Raw genomic sequence first — 19,292 nt, forward strand, 5'->3', positions numbered from 1 at the left:
CGGGGAAGGAGGGTAGGAAGGATTGGGGTAGATTGGAGACCATGAAAAGGCATAAGGACTGCTAGTTAGGCACTGATGCAGGAGTTAGGGGCATAGGGTCCCAGATGACGCGGTGGGAAGCCTGGAACCGGCGGGACCGGAGAGGGAAGTCCCATGGGCGGGTGGGGAAGGAGTGGGGGTCTTCGCGCGTGAAGATGGGGTGCTCAGGGGTGGTGGCTGGAGGAGGCCGACCGGGTGGGGCGCGCGGTGCCCGCGGGCGGTGGGAAGGCCGGTGCGGGGCCCGCGATCCCCCCCCAGGGGCCGGGCCGGGGGCGGGGCCGGGCGGGGCGAGCGGCGCATTAGCGCCTTGTCAATTTCGGCTGCTCAGACTTGCTCCGGCCTTTGCAGTACGCGCCCAGCGACGTGCGGGCAGCCCTAAACTTCAATCTGCACCCCGCACAGTCGCCTCCGCCCCATTTCTGCTTTGCAGTCACCGCCCGCTGCACGCCACCCCCATGCCCGCCGGTCGCCCGGGCCCCGCCGCCCAATCCGCGCGGCGGCCACCGAGGCCGCTGTCCTCGCTGTGGTCGCCACTGTTACTCTGTGTCCTCGGGGTGCCTCGGGGAGGATCAGGAGCCCGTGAGTATAGTGTGCCTTGCTACCCACCTCCCCAGGGAGCCCAGGATCGGGTGCCCCAGGGGGCAGCTGAGGGGGAGAGAAGAGGGGGCGCGAGCGCCACCTGGACGGCCCGGGAACAAAGGAAGGCAGCCCTCGGGGCGCCTTCACCTGCGGGGCGCACGGTGCCACCACCCAGCGGCTCAGGGATAACCGGTAATGTGCCCGAGGCCTTCTTACCTGGATCGCCTTTAGGAGGCCGTCCGGCCAGGCTCCTTTTGAAGGACATCGTGTTGTCCGGGAACCCTCTTCAGGGTTCTGGGACGCCTCGGGGCGCTCACGTCTGCGTCTGGGATCACAGAGCGGAAGGGAAGCCTTCCGGGCTGGGGATGCAAACTTGGGTGCATTGGGTTGGGTGCTGGCACGGAGTAGGGTCCCCTCCCCCATGAAGTGATGAGCCCCGCGGCGAGGGTGGGGCGGTATCGGCCCCCCTGTTCTGACCGCCTGGCGTGCGGCCCGCAGTGGGGGTCCCCCGAGACGTGCCTCTCCGCGGGGTCGGCGCCGCCCCCTCCCCCCCCTGCAGCGGACCCCACGCTTTGGGATCCTCGAAGTCCCCTCCATCGGTGGAGCTCACAACCAGTCTCATTCAGGCTGCGCTGGGTTGAAAGCCTCCAGCTACCAAAATCTCAGTGAAAATCAGCGAGAGCCAGCGTGTCCGGGCACCGCGGGCCCAGAAGTCATTGTGTAAGGGGCATTCAGTGGGGATCAGCTGCCGAGAGAACCCCACTGTCCCTGGAGGAACTCCTGGCCTTGGGCCCCGTCACCCAACGCACACACCCCCGCCAGGATACGGTCTCCACATCCAGACCCTCTCTGGGACACACCCAAAGACACACAAAAGAGCCCCACTGGCTTGTGTCCCGTCACCCTGCCCTCCGACGCGCGCTGCAGCCCAGATGCGTATTCGCACACCATCGCGGCGCTTGCATTCCAACCTCGACACACACACACACACACACACGCACGCACGCACGCACGCAAGCACGCACTCGTGGGCCCACATTCATTCCACAGTTTGAGGCAATACCCGGGCACGCATTTGGCTGAATGCGCTGGAGGACTTTCTTACTCTCTATACCCCAACCGAGGACTCAGGCCACTCCTCTGGGGCACTACGCTGCGCTGCTGCTTTGCGTCTAGTAGCCTGTGCTGTTTGGCTGTGGACAACCCCTCCCCGGGAAACGGACCCACACTCCAGCTTGCCCAGGGCGTCTGGGCAGGTGATGAGGTGACAACCTGGGACCTTTCTAGGGAGCTGGTACCTCTACCAGGCCGTGGGTAGTCTTTGAATGCCACCAATAGCGCTAAGCTTTGTTTCCGGGCTGGCTACAGAGCAACAGGCGAAGGTGGCGGGGTGGGGGTGGCGCGTGTGGTTTTTCCTTTAAGGGGTAGAGAAATTAAAATAAGAGATTCTCACACCTCTGCAATCTGTTTGTAGTTACGGTGTGGTATGCCTTAACACCTGACCAGCCGGCCTGCGGGTCGTAAAAGTGTGCAGGTACCAGCGGGACAGGAGATGAAGACCCCTGGGGGATTGCTGGGATGGAGGCCACTTTCTCGCTGGCCTTTCAGGGAATCTCACACTTTTTCCTTTTAAAACACATGGTGTTCTTTTTAATAACAACAGCAATCCCGCATTGGGGAAGGGGGAAAGTAGCTTGTTTAGGCCCCAGCTTTGTGAGGGGAAGAGGGAAGGGAAAAGGAGGGTGTCTCCCTCTCCAGGATTAGGGGGCTGCTGTCAGCTGCTTCTCTGCCAAGCTTGACATGTGTGCGCCCTAGTCCCCAGTCTCCTTGGCCCATTGTTCGTGGAAGCTGAGAAGGAGGCTGGAGTCCTCTTGCCTTGGTGCTCCAGGGTGCAAGGCCTGTGCTCCACCGGTTCCCACCCTGGAGACAGTCCTGGGATCAGGAGAGAGGGTGCCAGGTGTACTGAGTACTGTTTTGGGAGGGGGCTGCACCCGGTTGCCCTGAGGAGAAAGCTTGGGCTGTCCTGTCCAGGCTGGCTTGGCCTTGCTCAACCCTACCTCCCCCCAGCCCCGAAGGGCAGCTGCAGCTGCTGGCGAATTCAAGCCAGGCGGGTGTGGTAAAAGGGCAGTACCCCCCTTCGCCAGGACCCCCCAGAGAGTCCCCTTCCTGACCAGAGGAAGGCCAGGGAGGAATAGAGGGGTGTGAGCATCGCCCAGGAGTGCAGACAGTGGGTTCCGGGGTCTGGGCAGTGCCTCCCACCCATGATGAGGGGGGCGCCCAGGCAGGAAGCGGTGGGTGGGCCAGGGTAGAGACGCTGGCACGCCCCAGTTCATGCCGAAAGAATTCTGAATTAGCGGGCGGCTGGCTGCCTGGGACCTCCGGAGCGGCCCCTGCTCTCCCCCCCCCTCCCCGCCTCCTCCGCTCTGGCCTGCTCCACCAGCTCCTTCGCACGGACATGGAGACCTCCCCGAGCCCTGGGCCAAGCCTCAAATGCAACTGCGAACGCAGGCTCCAGCAAGACCCGCTTTCCCCCAAGGCCAAGTTTGCCCAAGAAATAGTGCAGAGCCGGGCCCAGAACCATATCAGAGCCACCTCACCCATCTGGGGCATGAAGGACCATCCAGGGCTGCAGTTTACCTAACTGGGAACTTGAGGGTGGGGTGGGAGGGGGTAGTAGTCGTACAGCCCATCCTCCCAAGTACTTGGCGGAATCTTTTTAAAAAACGCAAGTCTCATGCCCACTGCCCAACTTGGGAGTCAATTTTCCTTCCTAAATGTTGAGAACCCTGCAGCCTTTCATAACCCTTTCCTTTGCTTCTGCCCCAGGGCCTTTGCACATGCCAACTGTGGCTACTGACTCACCCACCATTGCCTCTTGCTTAACTCTGGTCCCAAGATGTCAAGCACATAAGGCTACAGCCCCAACTCACTCTTTTCCTCCTTCCTTCCCTCTCTTCTGTTTCTGTGACTTTATTATTATTTGGGGGGGGGTTTCAAGACAGGGTCTCTCTGTGTAGCTCTTGCTGTCCCAGAACTTGCTCTGTAGACCAGGCTGATCTTGAACTCAGAGATCTGCTTGCCTCTGCCTCTCTAGTGTTGGTGTGGCCACCACATCCAGCAAGGACAACCATTTGGTTGTGTCTTGTTTTTGTTTGTTTTGTTTTTCAAGACAGGGTTTCTCTGCATAATCACCCTGGCTGCCCTGAAACTCGATGTGTAGATCAGGCTGGCCTCAAACTCACAGAGATCCACCTGTTTGTGCCTCCCGAGTGTTGGAATTAAAGACATGTGCCACCAACACCTGGCCTTTGTTGTGCCTTTATTCCCATGGTGACCTCAGTTCCTGACATACTATAGACTTTGAATGAATGAATGAAACTTGAGTTTTCTCAGCTTGAGTGAAGAAGAGGTCTCAGAGAAGTGAATTGAGTTTTCAGACAATCTGACTTGAACCCAGGGGCAGCTTGTCTTACTAGCCTCAGGGAGGTTCCCTATGAAACTCCACACATATCTCCAGCCATCCTGTGTGACTGTTACCAGGATGGCCATAGGCCAGGCAAGGAAACTGACTCTCAGGGGCTTGGAATGTGTTCCCTTGCTTTTCCCCCTGAGGTCCCAGCCTATGAGTAGAACAGTTGTGGGTGCCCCTAAGGGAGGTAGACAGGCAGGGAGACTGGGGATTCCAGGGTTGGTCACAGCATGGTTGAGGTTACTTCCTAAGGAGCATCCCGGTGACCCTGGGAGTGAGTTCTCCTCCTGTGTGGATTAAGAAGACTATACAGAGGAGAGTTGGGTAGGAATACTTGGGAATGGAGACGGGCCAGCTCTGGTGGCAGCCTTGTGAAGGGCCTCATGTGAACTTCTCTCATGGCCCAGAACACAGAGGCTTGGGGTTGCACAGCCTCAGCGTTGTGTGCTGGGACCTGAGCCAGGCACAGAGTGAAAATGAAGGCTCAGTCTCTCGGCCTGCCCTTTAAGGTTCTTCCTCTCCTCCTCCTATGACAGGATTTCACTGTATAGCACAGGTGGCACAGGCTAGCATTACATTTGTGATCCCATACCTTGTTTCATATGTACTGGGTTGATAGATGTACTAGGTTAGGGCTTTTTTGCCTAGATGTGCCCACTTGGCAGTAACACATATGTGAGGGCTAAGGAGAGGAGGAAGGATGTTGGTAAGCCAGGCTGTGCTTGAGTGATCCCAGATCTCTGGAGACTGAGGCAGGAGGATGAGGAGAATGGTGAGTTTCAAGACAGCCTAGTGTGCATAGCGAGACCCTGTCTCCCAAAGAAAAAGAAAAAAGGAGAAAAAACATCTTACGGGTTAGTGAGGTAGGTCAGAAGTTAAAGGCATATGCCTTCTGCCATGAGGTTCATCCCTGGGATGGATCACAGGTGGAAGGAGCATATAGCCCGCCAGCAGCTGACTTCCACAATGCATAATGGTACACACTGGGAGTTGTAGTAAATTAATAGAAAAGACTTACTTAGATCTGAGTAGGCATTTATGACCAACTTTTTTTTTTTTTTTTTTTTTTTTTTAATGTATTTTGATGCTTTGGTATGTCATGGAAGTGCTTTTTTTTTTTTTTTTTTTTTTTTTTTTTTTTTAAATTTGGTTTTTTCAAATTAGCTGTCCTGGAGCTTGCTCTACAGACCAGGTTAGCCTCAAACTCAGTGATCCGCCTGCCTTCCAAGTGCTGGGATTAAAGGCAAGGCATGTGCCACCACCACCCTGTGGAAGTGCACACTTTTAACTCTGGCACTTGGGAGGCAGAGGCAGACAGATGTTTGTGAGTTTGAGGCCAGCCTGCTCTACATAGGGCATTCCAGGTTCAAACTAGTCAAGGATACACAGTGAGACCCTGTTTTCCTTACTCTCCCAGGAAAAGAAAATCCCAAAATTATTTTGTTCTTGTGTATACATATATATGTCATAGCATGTAAAAGTCAGAGAACAACTTGTGGGAGTTGGTTCTCTTCCCTCTACAATATAAGTCTTAGGTTCAAACTCAGGTCTTAAGGCTTAGCAGCAATCACCTTTATCCACTGAACTATTTCACTAGCTCCTGATTGATTTATGGGTTTATTTTGAGATAGGGTCTCCTGTAGCTCTAGTCAGCACAAATTCATTGTACTCCCAAGAGTTATCTTGGACTTCTGATTCCCCTGCCTCCACCTCCAAAAGCTGCAGTGATGGACCATTGGCCTGGCTCTGGGAAGGTGCTAGGCTGTGGTGGGCATCTCAGAGCTGGCTTTGGCCTTGCCTTCATTGCCTTAGCTGCAGTGGGCACTTAGGCCTCAGTACTTCTGTTTATCTGTAAAATGGGTGATTATTAGCACCTCCTCCAGACTTCATGATTCATGCACGGATGTGCTGGAGGATGAGGGACTTGTGGGTTCATTCCATGCCTGACAGGTGTCTTTCTTTGACCCTAGATACAGCTGTGATCAGCCCCCAGGACCCCACTCTTCTCATTGGCTCTTCCCTGCAAGCTACCTGCTCTATACACGGAGATACATCTGGGGTCACCGCTGAGGGTCTCTATTGGACCCTCAATGGGCGCCGCCTGCCCTCAGAGCTGTCCCACCTACTTAATACCTCTACCCTGGCCCTGGCCCTGGCAAACCTCAATGGGTCCAGGCAGCAGTCAGGGGACAACCTGGTGTGTCACGCCCGGGATGGCAGCATTCTGGCTGGTTCCTGCCTCTATGTTGGCCGTAAGTGGGGCCCCAGGTCACCCAGAGATATGTCTTGGGGAGCAATGACAAATTTGGAGAGTAGAGCATGGGTTCTCTCTTGTGGGGCAGAGCCATAGGCAGGCTGGGTTGCATGTAGGCATGGCCACATCCAGGACAGGCACTGTAGCTCAGGACAACTGTGACTCCACTCTTCTGTGTGTACCTAGCTGCTTCTGTAAAGCTGTCACCTTTTTCTCACAGTCCCTCCTGAGAAGCCCTTCAACATCAGCTGCTGGTCCCGGAACATGAAGGACCTCACTTGTCGCTGGACACCAGGTGCACATGGGGAGACATTCTTACACACCAACTACTCCCTCAAGTACAAGCTGAGGTCAGTGCCCAGTGACTTCAGGCAGATACGTGCCTTCTCTGGTCAGATATCCTCCTGTTGAACCCCTGAGGCTGAAGAAATCAGGTCTAAGGACTAAAAAGGGACTCTCCTGCCTCCACAGGTGGTATGGTCAGGACAACACATGTGAGGAGTACCACACTGTGGGTCCTCACTCCTGCCACATCCCCAAAGACCTGGCCCTCTTCACTCCCTATGAGATCTGGGTGGAAGCCACCAATCGTCTGGGCTCAGCTCGATCTGACGTGCTCACACTGGATGTCCTGGACGTGGGTGAGCCCCCAGTGTCCACCTGGTTTTCAGCCCTGGACTCAATAAGGGTCTGACTCCCAGCTATGGTAGTTGCAGAGCAGTGGGTGTCCACAACTCAATGCAAAGACCTTCTCCCCAAGACAGGCAAGATCCCCCACTCTGCAGAAAACACCTGGCTTGATTACCCTCCCTTTCAGCAGCCCAGGTGTTCAGGAGGGAGTCCTGGGGGATCCAGAAGAGGGCGCCCAGGTCGGAGGCGCCCCAGGAAGCTGAGGAGGGAGCTGGGGGGTGAGGGTGGGAGGCAGGAAGTGGATGATCCCTGAGCAGAATTGGGCCTAATCTAATTAGGGTGTTCCCAGCCCAGAACAGCCTGGGCTATTTAACCCTTTCAGTGGCTCACTGAGGACTCCAGGAGAGACCAGTTTATACTCTCTCCAAGGTCCCTCAGAAGGGTTCCTGGGCACTCCTGGCTTGTTCCTACACCCCAGTCCACTTATCTCTTCTTGGCATCACGAAGTGCCACCTAACCTTTGGTTGTGCCCTGTGGCAGGCAGAGCTGCCCCACTGAGGCTCTTGGTAATGTACAGAAGTGGGCAGGGTGGGGTAAAATATGATAACACCTGTCATCCAGGTGTTCAGGAGGCCCTTGCAGAAAGGTCACGGTTGTTGAGGTTAGCCTGGGCTACATAGTGAGACCCTGGCTCAAAACAGACAGTAGCTTTAGCAGTCAGCTAGTGACTTGATACCCAGAGTGCAACTCAGGTCCTTACAGGTGCAGGGTATTGATGGCAGGTGCTGTTTAGTGAGCCTTCTGCTGCTAAGTTCCAGCTCCAGCTGGACAGGTTGCTGCCCTGTGGACAAGATTATGTGTCTTCCCTCAGAGACAGTGATGGTGTTGTTATCAGCTTACATTAACTGCTGCTGGCAGTTTCTGGAATAGCAAATGACAGTGGTCTATCAGGCCTGGGTGAGAGACAGCAGGTGGGGGTTGGCAAATGCAGGCAGGTGTTGGTTCCAGGAGCCCCTGGAGCCTGGATCACACCACTGTGAGGATCTGTCTTGAGACAGTGCTCACCAAGCACAGCCCTCAGGGCTGGAACCAGTTGCACATCTTTAATTCCAGCATTGGGGGGGGGGGTAGAGGCAGAAGGATCTTTGTGAGTTCGAGGCCAGCCTGATACATATAGGAGCCAGGACAGTGAGGCCTTTTCTCAAAAACAACAAAAAAACATCTCTAGTGACCAGGACTGCTCCACCCCCAGTGACCACGGACCCCCCACCCGATGTGCACGTGAGCCGTGTTGGGGGCCTGGAGGACCAGCTGAGCGTCCGCTGGGTTTCACCACCTGCCCTCAAGGACTTCCTCTTCCAAGCCAAGTACCAGATCCGCTACCGAGTGGAGGACAGCGTGGACTGGAAGGTGCCTGTCCCGCCCCGGGCCCGCCCCTGACCCCGCCCCCCGCATCTGACTCCTCCCTCACCGTGCAGGTGGTGGATGATGTCAGCAACCAGACCTCCTGCCGCCTTGCGGGCCTGAAGCCCGGCACTGTATACTTTGTCCAAGTGCGTTGTAACCCATTCGGGATCTACGGGTCAAAAAAGGCGGGAATCTGGAGCGAGTGGAGCCACCCCACCGCTGCCTCCACCCCTCGAAGTGGTGAGCACCTCTCCAGGGCGGGCTTGCCCCTCGGGAACCCAATCCAACTTGTCTTTTTTTTGATACAGGGTTTCAGGTGGCCCAGGCTGCCTTTGAACACACTATGTAGTCAAGGGTGACCTCGAACTTTTGATCCTCCTGTCTCCTCTTTCAGAAAGAGTGCTGGATGACAGGCAACCACCACCACAGTCATGAGACTAGCTATGTCACACTTCTGGCTCCAGATTGTTTAGCCTGTCAGTAGGTGAGGGGTGAACAAGAATGTGATTTCTTGTAACAAAACTGAAAACAGGCTGTTTTCACCCAAATATTCTGGAGTCTCAAGGAAAGTACTTTATATAAAATAGAACATTACAGCCAGTTGCTACATGGTCCTCCTGCAAGGACAGCACCTTTTGTCCAACACAGTGCCTTGTATCTGTCACATGGGGAGGGAGCCATCCCTTTCACCCTTGATATAGGGTAGCCTTGACTGCTCAGCCTCCTGCATGCTCAGAAACCAGGCATGATTCCTTTTCATAAGGTGGGAGGGCCCGAAGTTGACTTCTACTTTCTGAGCCTTGAACATGCTGTTTTTGTTCCATTCTATGAAATTGTCTTAAATGTTTGTCCTCAGTTTCCCTGTCTGTCCAAAGCTAGTGGCCCCTTAGTATTTGCAGGCAGTAGAGAAGGCTCCCATCCCCCACCCCTTTCCATCGGTTCCCCCAAGAGGGAGAGAATGCTTTTTCTTCCATGAAGACACTGAAACTCTGAACTCTCATAGACACACTCAGTTTAGTGATGATGAGATGATGGAGAAACTGAGTCTCGGGGAGAGTCCTAGAGGAAAAGAAGGTCAGAATCAGCTCCAGCAAGCTCTCCACCCCCCATCCGGGCCCCTCCAGGTTCTGGGCTGGGCGGGAGAATGCAATGGGAGGGGCCAGAGCCTTGGAGCTTTGGCCCTTGCTCGTGCCCAGCACCTGCGATTCTTGCACGGGAGCCAGGAGGCGGCTGTGTCCGCTCGGGAGAATAGAGAGGCCAGGGATAGGGTGTGTGTGGGGGGGGATTGGAGAGGGGAAGGCAAGCAGGGACTGTGGGGGCCGAGGCCGTGCCAGGGACTGTCAACGAGTCCACAGTTTTATTTATGATGTGAAGCCGATGTCCTTATCCTCTGGCCTGCTTTCTGGAAGATGGCTGAACCTGGGGGTTGGACCCAGGGGCGGTCCTCCCACCTGGCCCTCCCAGCCCCACCCACTCCATGTCACACCGGATCATTTTCTTAAGCTTATCTTGGGGGTCCGCCCCTTGGGCTGTCTCCCTCAATTTCTGGCACCTACTTTACCAGGGCCTTTTTTGTTTTGAACAGTTTCGTATAATTAAACAACTTTTAAAATGTCCTTTTGTATGATGTGTGTGCCTTCGTGAGCCTGCGTGCCACAGCAAAGCACACGTGTGAAGGTCAAAGGATAACATTCAAGTAGGCTCCTCACACCATATGGGACCAGGGCTGGCAGCAAGCACAATGACCAACTGAGCCATCTCACTATCATCCCCCTTCCTGTGTCTGTCTTTGTCCCTCTTTCTCTCTGGATAGTTACAGGTAACCCAAACTGGCCTTGACCTCTCAGCAGTCCTGTCCCAGCCTACCAAGTGCATGAAAGCTTGTGCCACCATGCTTAGGGGAGGGTCCCTCTCTCCCAGTGACTGGGGGTACAGCCCAGGACCTCTGCCTTCCCGTTTTTATCTTGGTCTGGCCCCACATGGTTTCCATAGTTTTCCTCTCCTTTCCTTTTTGTCATTTCCAACCGAATACCCGATTTTGCCTCCCACTGATTTGATCCTCTTAGCCCGTCTCCATCGCTGTGCCTTCTCCACTGGGTGGAGAAGGGGTCCACACCTGACACCCTACCCAACTTCCTTGCTGCGCTGCTGCAAGTCTGGTGTGGGAGGCAGTGGTTCTGCCCGCGTGCGCCCCCTGCCAGCTGCGCTCTGACACTGCCGCTCTACTCTCTTTAGAGCGCCCGGGCCCGGGCGGCGGGGTGTGCGAGCCGCGGGGCGGCGAGCCCAGCTCGGGCCCGGTGCGGCGCGAGCTCAAGCAGTTCCTTGGATGGCTGAAGAAGCATGCATACTGCTCAAACCTCAGCTTCCGCCTGTACGACCAGTGGCGTGCTTGGATGCAGAAGTCACACAAGACTCGAAACCAGGTAGCCAAGCGGAGGCTCGCCTGGGGGTGCGGAAGCTGGAGAGGTACCCAGGTGTGCAGTCTCCACGACATCACGCTCTTCTTTCCAAGCACAGGACGAGGGGATCCTGCCCTCGGGCAGACGGGGCACGGCGAGAGGTAAGAGGGTCCTGGTGTGTGGGGACTGGGGCTGAGGCAGTCTAGAAAAGGCCTTCCCACCTTCAGGTTCTCCAATGGGAGCTCTCTTCTCATCACTTCCTTATACTTAGCATATGAGCACCTACTGCATACCAGCCTCAAGCCGAGAACCGTAGTACACGATCACCAAGGTGCAGAGAGGGATCCAGGCTTAGTGTGGGCTCTTTCTGCTCTCAGGTCCTGCCGGATAAACTGTAAGGACAGGCCGTCCTGCAGCTTGCAGAATTGGAGGCCTGCCCCAACTAGGGCCCCTCTGAACTGTCACTTCGGGGGAACCAGAGAAACATCACCAAGGGCTGGGGCAGGAGCAGTGAGCTCCCACAGCCACAGATTTAGTCCGTGTAATGGTGAAGCGTGGGTGTTTCCCAGTGTGGGTAGGATTGGAATAATAACTTTGGTTACCCAGGGTCCTCCCTTCAAGAGTCTCTTTAAATAAATGAGCTGTTCAGGTCTTCTGATGGTGAGTGTGTTTGAGGCCTATGTGGTTTGGGGAATAGGAACATTCTCCACCTCTAGACCAGTCCTGTTCTCCAGGACACTAGAATACCTACCTGCCCTACACTCTTGGGGGGGGGGGTGTTCTACCAGCTCTCCCTGTTCCTCTGAGGAATGCTCCCCTCCCCCACCATACCCCAAGATACAGAGCTGATAGGAAAGCTGGGAGGGAGAATTCTTTATTTCATGAGGTGTACTGGAGGGCAGCCTGGAGGGGCATGACCTCAGCCAGCTGGCAGTCAGGGCTGGGCTGGACGCCATGGGCCTCTTTCCCATCTTCCTCTGGTCCCTGGGGAGCCGCCCTCACTCTGCAGATTCAGCATCAAACCTGAGTTCCTGCAGAACCTCACTGATCGCCTCCATGGTTTTAATTACCCTACAAGAGCGGATGGAAACTATAAATAAAACCCAGATGGGGTGAATTAGCTGAGCCGCACAGCAAGCGGGAAGGGGGACTATGGCAAGCCCCTGGCCCTCCTGCCTGCCGCCAAACCTCAAGCCCAGCCTGGGAGCATGCCCAGGAGGCGGGGTGGCTTGGTGGGTCACAGTAGGCTCATGGGAAAGGCTGTGGTGGGGGAGGGGAACTTGCCACCAAGAGGTTGGGATGTGTATGCTTGGAGACCTGCGATAGAACTGCAGGGGCTCACAGAGGAGCAAGTGTGACTGTGGCCATGGTCAAAATCCTGAAAGCAGCGAAAACTGCACATCCTGGGAAGCATGTATCTAGGAACACCAGTGTGCAAATGACCTCTTCAACTAGGTGGGTCAGCGCTGGGCTGACTGGCCATGTGGTGCCACTCTAAGGTATCAGGCTAAGGGGCCCACAGGGCTCACTTTATTTTCAACTGGTGCAAATTTTCAGGGTCCTCCTGTTCTGACACTCCTGGTGTCCCCATCACCTGCAGCAGCGCCACCTGGAGGAGAAAACAGGAGTCACGACAAAAGCCACATTGGCCTTTCTCAGCTGATCAAGACAGGGAAGACAGACCAGGAATGAAGCCCAGGGCTTTGGAGTTTGAGTGTGTGGGGAGTGTGGGTTGCTTTTAGGGCTCTCCTGTGGAAGGGCAGTACAGTATATGGACAAAGCTTGGAAAAGCCAGGGATGGAAGACAGGCATGGCCCCCAGCTCAGAGTCGGGATAGGGCATTACAGTAACAGGATGGAAACAAATCAAGGCAGGGTTTAGGGTTCTGTACTTTGAATTCCAGACAAAGCATTGTGGGCGTGGCTTCCAGTGGTCGAACCCTTTCACCTCTAGGATTGCCTGTAAGGTCAGGGAAGATGGAGCCTTGGGATCTGGGTCAAGGACCTAGGAGGTTATGCAACATAGAGCAGAACATAACTGGGGGCGTGGTTTAGGAGAAGCGGGGTGGCCCGTACCCCCTTCTTCGAGGTTGTGTTTTTTGAGGGTATTTGTGGACGATGTAGCTTGTGGATACAGTGATAATCCAGAGGTGGAGATAGACAGCCACATTGGGCGGGATGTTGGGGCCACAGGGTTCTTGGGAGAGCTTTCCAGAAGGACTGGAATAATTAGGCAGAATCTGGGAGGGAACCGTAGGCAAACATGAGACAGTGGGAGAGGGCCCAAATGCACTGAGGTGTGCAGCAGAAGGAGGAAGTGGTTGGGTGGCCGGGAAGAATGGGTTGTGACTTATGCCCCACCTGAAGGAGAAAGGTGGTGGTCTTACCGTAGCCAGGTGCGTCTGTTCCAGCTCCTGCAGGCTACGCACGTGGCAAGCGAGCACCGGCTGCGCACGAGGCCCCGCTAGTTCTGCTTCCACTGCCAGTACCTCTCGCGAGGCAGCGGCGAAGACCTGGGTCACCTCGTGCACGACACTCCGATAACGCGGGAAGTCGTGGTGCTGGCCGCTGAGCAGGTACTGGCGGTGAGCTCTGTAGCAGGCGGGGAGGATGCTGAGCTCACGCCCGACTCACAGACCACATTCCCTACTCCAGCCACCTGGAAAATCCACCCAACTCAATGGAGCCAAACATGAATCCCACAGACTGGAGAGAAGCTGGAGCTAGCCAATCTCTGCATTCCGAGGGCGGTGCTCCGGCTGCGGGCCACACCCCGCTTCTCCCAAACCAGTTGTTCTGCTATAGTTGCTACTCCCGGCCACGCCCCCAGCTCCACCCAAATCTGACAGGCAGACTCCTTCCGAGTTTTCAGAGCCACCCAGGGCTGTGCCCCGTCTTAGATCATGCCTCCGAGTACGCCCTGCTCTGGGCTGCATCAAGCTACCCGGACCAGATCTCCACAGCCTCCTCACCTCCTTCAGCCAGGTCCAAAACCCGGTCCTCCCAGCCACGGCCTAGCTCTGCCAGTCAACCACACTCCCAAGCCAACTGGGTCTCCACAGTCCCTCCCCTAACTCCCTCCGCGCAGGTCGCGGCCGGCGCGGCTACCCAAGTTGTCCCACTCTGCCGGGCTCTCCCAGGCCCTGCCTCCTCCTCCAGGCAGGCTTACTGGTCCAGGCGGCGGAAGGCCTGCGCGCGTTCATTCTGCAGCTGCTGGATCCTCCGTACTAACGTGGCGATCGGGGCGTCTCTCTATGAGGGCGTGGGGCCATGAAGCCGGCTCCCTAACCCATCCCACCGCCCCATGCCCGTCCTGCCCGCGCCTGGGCTCACCCAGGCCCACGCCGGCTCCGTAGATTCGCGGGCGTCCACAGCAGCATGCACATCGGTCGTGTCGGTGAGCATGACTGCGCAATCCCAAGGCGTTTGAGCGCGGCCACAGCATCCCCTGCCGACCGGGAGGTCCACGACCGTCATGCACGCTCATCTTGCTACTTAGGAACTGTGTACTGTTTCTTGACTCAGTGTGAATCCGCAGACCCTCGCGACACAAGTATACCAAATGGGGTCACAATCGTAGTTTAAACCCAAAATATTAATGCAAGGGTGGTGGTAACGAAATGTAGTCGGGGGATAGACAGATGTCTCATCGCCCAAGAGTAATGGTTGCTTTTACAGGACCAGACAGAATGCCTGTGCCCTCTTCTGAGCTTATGGGGTACCAAGTACTCATGCAGTCCACACAAAACATGCAGATGAAGCTTTAGAATATAGCTGGACCTAATGTGAACTGGGTCTGTGCGAAGACCCTGGGGCAGATGCAGATAAGTCACAGGGCTTTGTACGTTGCTATGAAAGTCTCCTTCCCAGAGTAACACTAGTGACATAAGGGTGATGGACACACATACATGGTTGACTGCAGGCTGTTGGCACACCAGATTCAAACCCACAAAACCCTTCAAATGCCAAGGGTATAGGATAAAAGCCTATTAAGACTACAAAGACAGCTATACTCACTGATGTGTGCCTGATACTCGAAGATACTCAGTGTAGCCTGTGATTTTATACTAAGGGAGAAGGGTAAAACCAAGGGCTGTGACAGACATTGGGAAGGTTGCTCTCTACATACACCACAGGCTCAGCAACTTAACTTGCATGTAGAACCAGCATCATATGGAAGGCTGGGTTGGGTGAGGTGCCCTTGCACACATACCCCAGATGAGACTAAATGCAAGAGTGCACAGATAAGATGGGGGAGGGATGGGGCTCCACTCTCAAAGTCTCCTTAGCGGCTGCTTCTGCACAATAGCTTCCAGGGCTTCAGATGATTTTCAGTTTTAACCCACTAGTCCACCTTCCCAGACCAGGATCAGCCCTCACTACCCCACTACAGATGCCCACAGTTGAGATGTGCAGGCGGAAACCCAAGTGTTACCAGTTGGGTGCGGCAGACACATGCCTATCAACTGGCAGACTTCAGGGCAGCCCGTGTGACATGGTGAGATCCCCTTCTCACTGTGAACACCCCTTCTAGCCCATTCCTCAACAGAATAGCCATTTGGACACCAGTTACTGCTCCAGTCGATGGAAGGGGACTTTATTTGGTCCCAGGGTCACGGGCCAGGCATGGCCGCAGCTTTATTTGACCTTCTTCTTGGGGCGCAGGTTGTTGGTGTGGCCACACTTCTTCTTGCGACAGTTGACTGCACGGGGGTGCAGGCGTGCATAGCACTTGCGGCAGATCATCTTGTCACAGTTGTACTTCTGGGCAAGCTGACGAAGAGATGGCTCGATGATGCCACCACGAAGGCGGAGCACCAGGTGCAAGGTGGACTCTGGTGAGGGAGACACAAGCTGAGCACTGCTCCACAGCCCAGGAAGTCCTCACAGAACCCTCAAGGAGTACCCTAAAGAGGGTTTTCACACTGCTGCCATAGGTTAGACCTCCTTAGTAAATAAAGTACTAAAATCAGTTCTTCCACTTGTGTAAGATACTGAGGCCTGAAGAGGGGGCTAAGCATCATGGTAAGCAGCTGTGGGTCACCATGTGGGGCTGGGGACACTCAGGTCCTACAGGAGTCAAACAAACCAAGAAAAGTGTCCAGGGGCCAGCCCAGGTACAATGAGGTCCTGCCCCACAGACATCAGAGCCAGCAAGCACTCAAGTGCTGTGACTGACAGCACTGCAGCCTTCCAGGGATAGAGGAAGCAGATCTACATAAACCCTGTCTCAAACAAACAAAAAGAGAGAGGGATAGGGAAGAGCAGAGCTGATGGTGGTACAAATAAGCCCACACACAAGATTTACTTGGATATTTAAAAAGTGAACAGGCGCCACCACAGCTCACACCTGCAACCCCACATCTCAAACTGACACTGTAGGACCAGCCTGGGTTAAAGTTGAGAACTTAGCTTAAAAAAAAAAAAAAAAAAAAAAAAAAAGTGGGCTGGAGACACGGCTCAGAAGAGCACTGACTGCTCTTCCAGAGGACCTGAGTTCAATTCCTAGCAATCACACGGTGGCTCACAACCACCTGTGGTGAAATCTGGTGCCCTCTTCTGGTGTGCAAGCATACATACAGGCAGAGCACTGTGTAAGTGATAAAACTTTTTTAAAAAGTTGTTTTTTAAAAAAAAGGTAAAGGCTTGACACAGAGGAGATGGGCCTGGTGACCTGGGTCCAGTTCTGAATGAAACACACACAAGGTTGAAGGGAACTGACTCCACAAAGCTGTCTTCTGACTTCCACACATACCCATAGCAAAGGAAAACTTAAGGGACAAGACATGCCACTTCTGGAGCTGTCCCATGTCACTAGTCAAGTCCTCCGCCCAAGTGGCAAATAGCCAAGCTGCTCTAGCCCTTACCTTTCTGAATGTTGTAGTCTGATAGGGTGCGACCATCCTCCAGCTGCTTGCCAGCAAATATCAGCCTCTGCTGGTCAGGTGGGATGCCTGTGCACAGGAGAAACCAGATTGTTGGTGGCTCTTTCCTGTAGCAGCTGGCACCACCTCAATCGTTCTTCACAGAAGAAATTAAGCTAAGGACTGCGAGCATTCCAGAGCTGGGAAAACACTGCCATCAATACCACCTCTACCCTCACGACAGAGCCCCAGCAACCCAGCTCACCTTCCTTATCTTGGATCTTGGCCTTGACATTCTCGATGGTGTCACTGGGCTCGACCTCAAGAGTGATGGTCTTGCCAGTCAGGGTCTTCACAAAGATCTGCATGTTGGCGTCTGCTAAACAAAGGAAAGAGACTCATCAGTTACATGTGTGGGAGATCTCTGCCTGAGCAGACTCAGTACCCGAGTAGCAGTACACTTCTTAGGAGGCTGGCCATTTGTCCACCTGCCGAATTGCCGTCCAAAATGCCCACCCTGCTGGGACCTGAAGCTGCCCTTTCAGCTAGTCTTAACTTTTCAGATCACTTCCATTAGGAAGGACAGAAAGCCCCACGCAACAGCATGCCACTGTCCTCCAACTCAAGGATCGAACACCAAACTCTTCTCCATAAGGCAGGCTACTCACTGTAACCTACTTTTCATGCACTGATATGACAGCTATGCATCACCACGCCAATATTTTTTTGAGACAAGATGTAAACCAGGCAAACTTTGCAGTCCTGGGTGGGCCACCAACCCCATAGCCCTGAACTTCTGTGTAGCCCAAGCATCTTCTGAACTCCGGATGGCCACAAGCCACTCCCAGGCACAGGCTGGCCCTGAACCCCCTCTGTAGCCACACTGGGACGAAACGCCCAGTGAATCTCTGGATAGACTCAGGAGTCGCTCTGTAGCTCAGGCCGGAGCTCTTTCTTCCTGGGACTCCCGGGCTGGGCTGCCGCGTGCTCGCCGCGAGCCCAGGTCCCCCGGCCGAGCCCCGACGGGCATGCGCGAGACCAGAGCGGCGCCCAAGGGTCACCTTATTCCCCTTGCCGGACCCCGCCACGTCTCCACCCCGGCCCAGCCACTAATAGCCCATCAGCTACACAGCTACCACCAACCAGTTCGGCCGCCTCGTTGAAGAGAAAGGTCGGCGGAACCGGAAAACCCCAGTCTCCTCTCAGAGCGCCTGCGCACTGAGCACGTTGCGCGTCGACGTCACAATCGGCGCCGCACGTTGTTCTCGCTCAAGGCTTCGGCCGGCGCCATGTTGGTTCCTGGCAAGAGAAGCCGTGCTTTGGCTAAGGGAGCAGAAGCCACTTCCGGTGGAGCCGCACCACCAAGGCGTGAGTGACTGGCGTCCCTGTGGAAGCTTTCAGTATTGCCTTCCGGCGTTCCCCAGCCAGCCGGGACTCGTTCTTCATTATTTTAGAGGCTGTGGCTAGTGTGGTGGTGCTCGCCTGTCACTGCTGCAGGCCAGCCTGTGTTACAGAGTAAGCACTGTGTCAGATGCCGGTAAGAAGGCTCGGCGAGGAAGGAAGGCATTTACCATCCTGTGGTGGAGGGAGAGAACCGACTTTGACAGGCGCTCAAGCACGCAAAAGAAAGTCTAATGGAAAAATAAATTTCGAGACAGGGTGTCACTGTTGCTCTGGATGTCCTGAACTCACTTTGTAGACCAGGCTGGCATGAACTCAAGAGATTGGCCTATCTCTGTCTCCTAAGTGCTGGGAATAAAAGAATGCACCACCACCGTCTAGCCAAAAAGAAAAATTTTAAGAGGCTGTGATGGTATTAGCCTTTAATTCTAGCGGATGGGAGACAGAGGCCGGGCGATTTCTGGAAATTCAAAGCCAGCCACGGCTCCATAGTGAGATTCTGTCTCAAAAAATAATAATAATACAACCATTAGATATTGGAGAGAGGGGATTTAAATTTTCCTGTGAGCTTGGTGGTGTGGCTGGTTTTGTTTCTCGAATATTCCCCAGGCCGTCAGGTAAAAAGCAATTATATGCGTACTATCTGGGAAGATAACTTTTGTTCTGAAAATATATTTTCCCCCAAACAATATAGTTAATGATTCTCCCCATCTCTCTACCCACCTAAATCCACACCTTTTTTGCTCCCATTAGAAGACATCTAAAATAAACGTTAAAAAAGAAAAACACAAGAAGCACATAGACACACATATAAACAGAGATCCCATAAAACACAAAGTTGGAAGCCATAATATACAAATAGAAGGCAAAAATGCCCAGACAAAAGCCTCCAAAATTAATATTGAGTTCATGTGACCATACCTTAAAGTGTGGTTTGCATGCCCAGAAAGACTCCATTAGAGAATTTTTCCTTTGCGAGTGGCTATCAATTAGAGATAACTTCTGGGTTGGGATGGGGCGCTGAACCCCTGTATGATTTAGACCCACACAGGCCGAGTGTGCTGCCAGTCTCAGTGAGTTCACAGACATGTTAGTCACACTGTATTTATACACCTGGTTTCTTCAGAGCCCTCGTAGTTTTATACTTTTCCTGCCTCCTCTTCTGAAGGGTTCCCTGAGTTCTGAGGGGAGGAATTTGATGTTGGCAGTCCATTCGGGGCTGAGAGTCTCAAACTCTTTCCCTCCCTGCAC

General features: G+C 54.4%; 3 protein-coding genes across 4 annotated transcripts; 1 reads left to right on the forward strand and 2 right to left on the reverse strand.

The window, feature by feature from the left end:
• The first annotated feature begins 382 nt into the window (after positions 1-382).
• Positions 383-11,429, forward strand: Crlf1 (cytokine receptor like factor 1). Of its 2 annotated transcripts, none has more exons than XM_051178084.1 (9): positions 383-618; positions 6,058-6,339; positions 6,562-6,691; positions 6,813-6,982; positions 8,224-8,381; positions 8,450-8,618; positions 10,614-10,801; positions 10,891-10,938; positions 11,155-11,429. In XM_051178084.1, the coding sequence occupies exons 1-9, from the start codon at positions 495-497 to the stop codon at positions 11,173-11,175; spliced, it is 1,290 nt and encodes a 429-aa protein (XP_051034041.1). In that variant the 5' UTR covers positions 383-494; the 3' UTR covers positions 11,176-11,429. The 2 variants fall into 2 exon arrangements, with proteins under 2 accessions (XP_051034041.1, XP_051034042.1); XM_051178085.1 differs by having other exon boundaries at positions 10,896-10,938.
• Positions 11,430-11,635: 206 nt separating this feature from the next.
• Positions 11,636-14,181, reverse strand: Rex1bd (required for excision 1-B domain containing). The gene is made up of 5 exons (XM_051178086.1): positions 14,110-14,181; positions 13,946-14,028; positions 13,164-13,368; positions 12,307-12,386; positions 11,636-11,848 (listed from the first exon to the last, which is right to left on the reverse strand). Exons 1-5 carry the CDS (start codon positions 14,179-14,181, stop codon positions 11,776-11,778), a joined length of 513 nt encoding a protein of 170 aa, XP_051034043.1. The 3' UTR covers positions 11,636-11,775.
• Positions 14,182-15,352: 1,171 nt separating this feature from the next.
• On the reverse strand, positions 15,353-17,821 carry Uba52 (ubiquitin A-52 residue ribosomal protein fusion product 1). The gene is made up of 4 exons (XM_051178109.1): positions 17,784-17,821; positions 16,906-17,019; positions 16,644-16,730; positions 15,353-15,611 (listed from the first exon to the last, which is right to left on the reverse strand). The coding sequence occupies exons 2-4, from the start codon at positions 17,006-17,008 to the stop codon at positions 15,415-15,417; spliced, it is 387 nt and encodes a 128-aa protein (XP_051034066.1). The 5' UTR covers positions 17,009-17,019; positions 17,784-17,821; the 3' UTR covers positions 15,353-15,414.
• Positions 17,822-19,292: the final 1,471 nt, after the last annotated feature.

Source organism: Phodopus roborovskii, unplaced genomic scaffold, assembly GCF_943737965.1.
Source record: "Phodopus roborovskii unplaced genomic scaffold, PHOROB, whole genome shotgun sequence".
Classification (NCBI taxonomy): domain Eukaryota; kingdom Metazoa; phylum Chordata; class Mammalia; order Rodentia; family Cricetidae; genus Phodopus; species Phodopus roborovskii.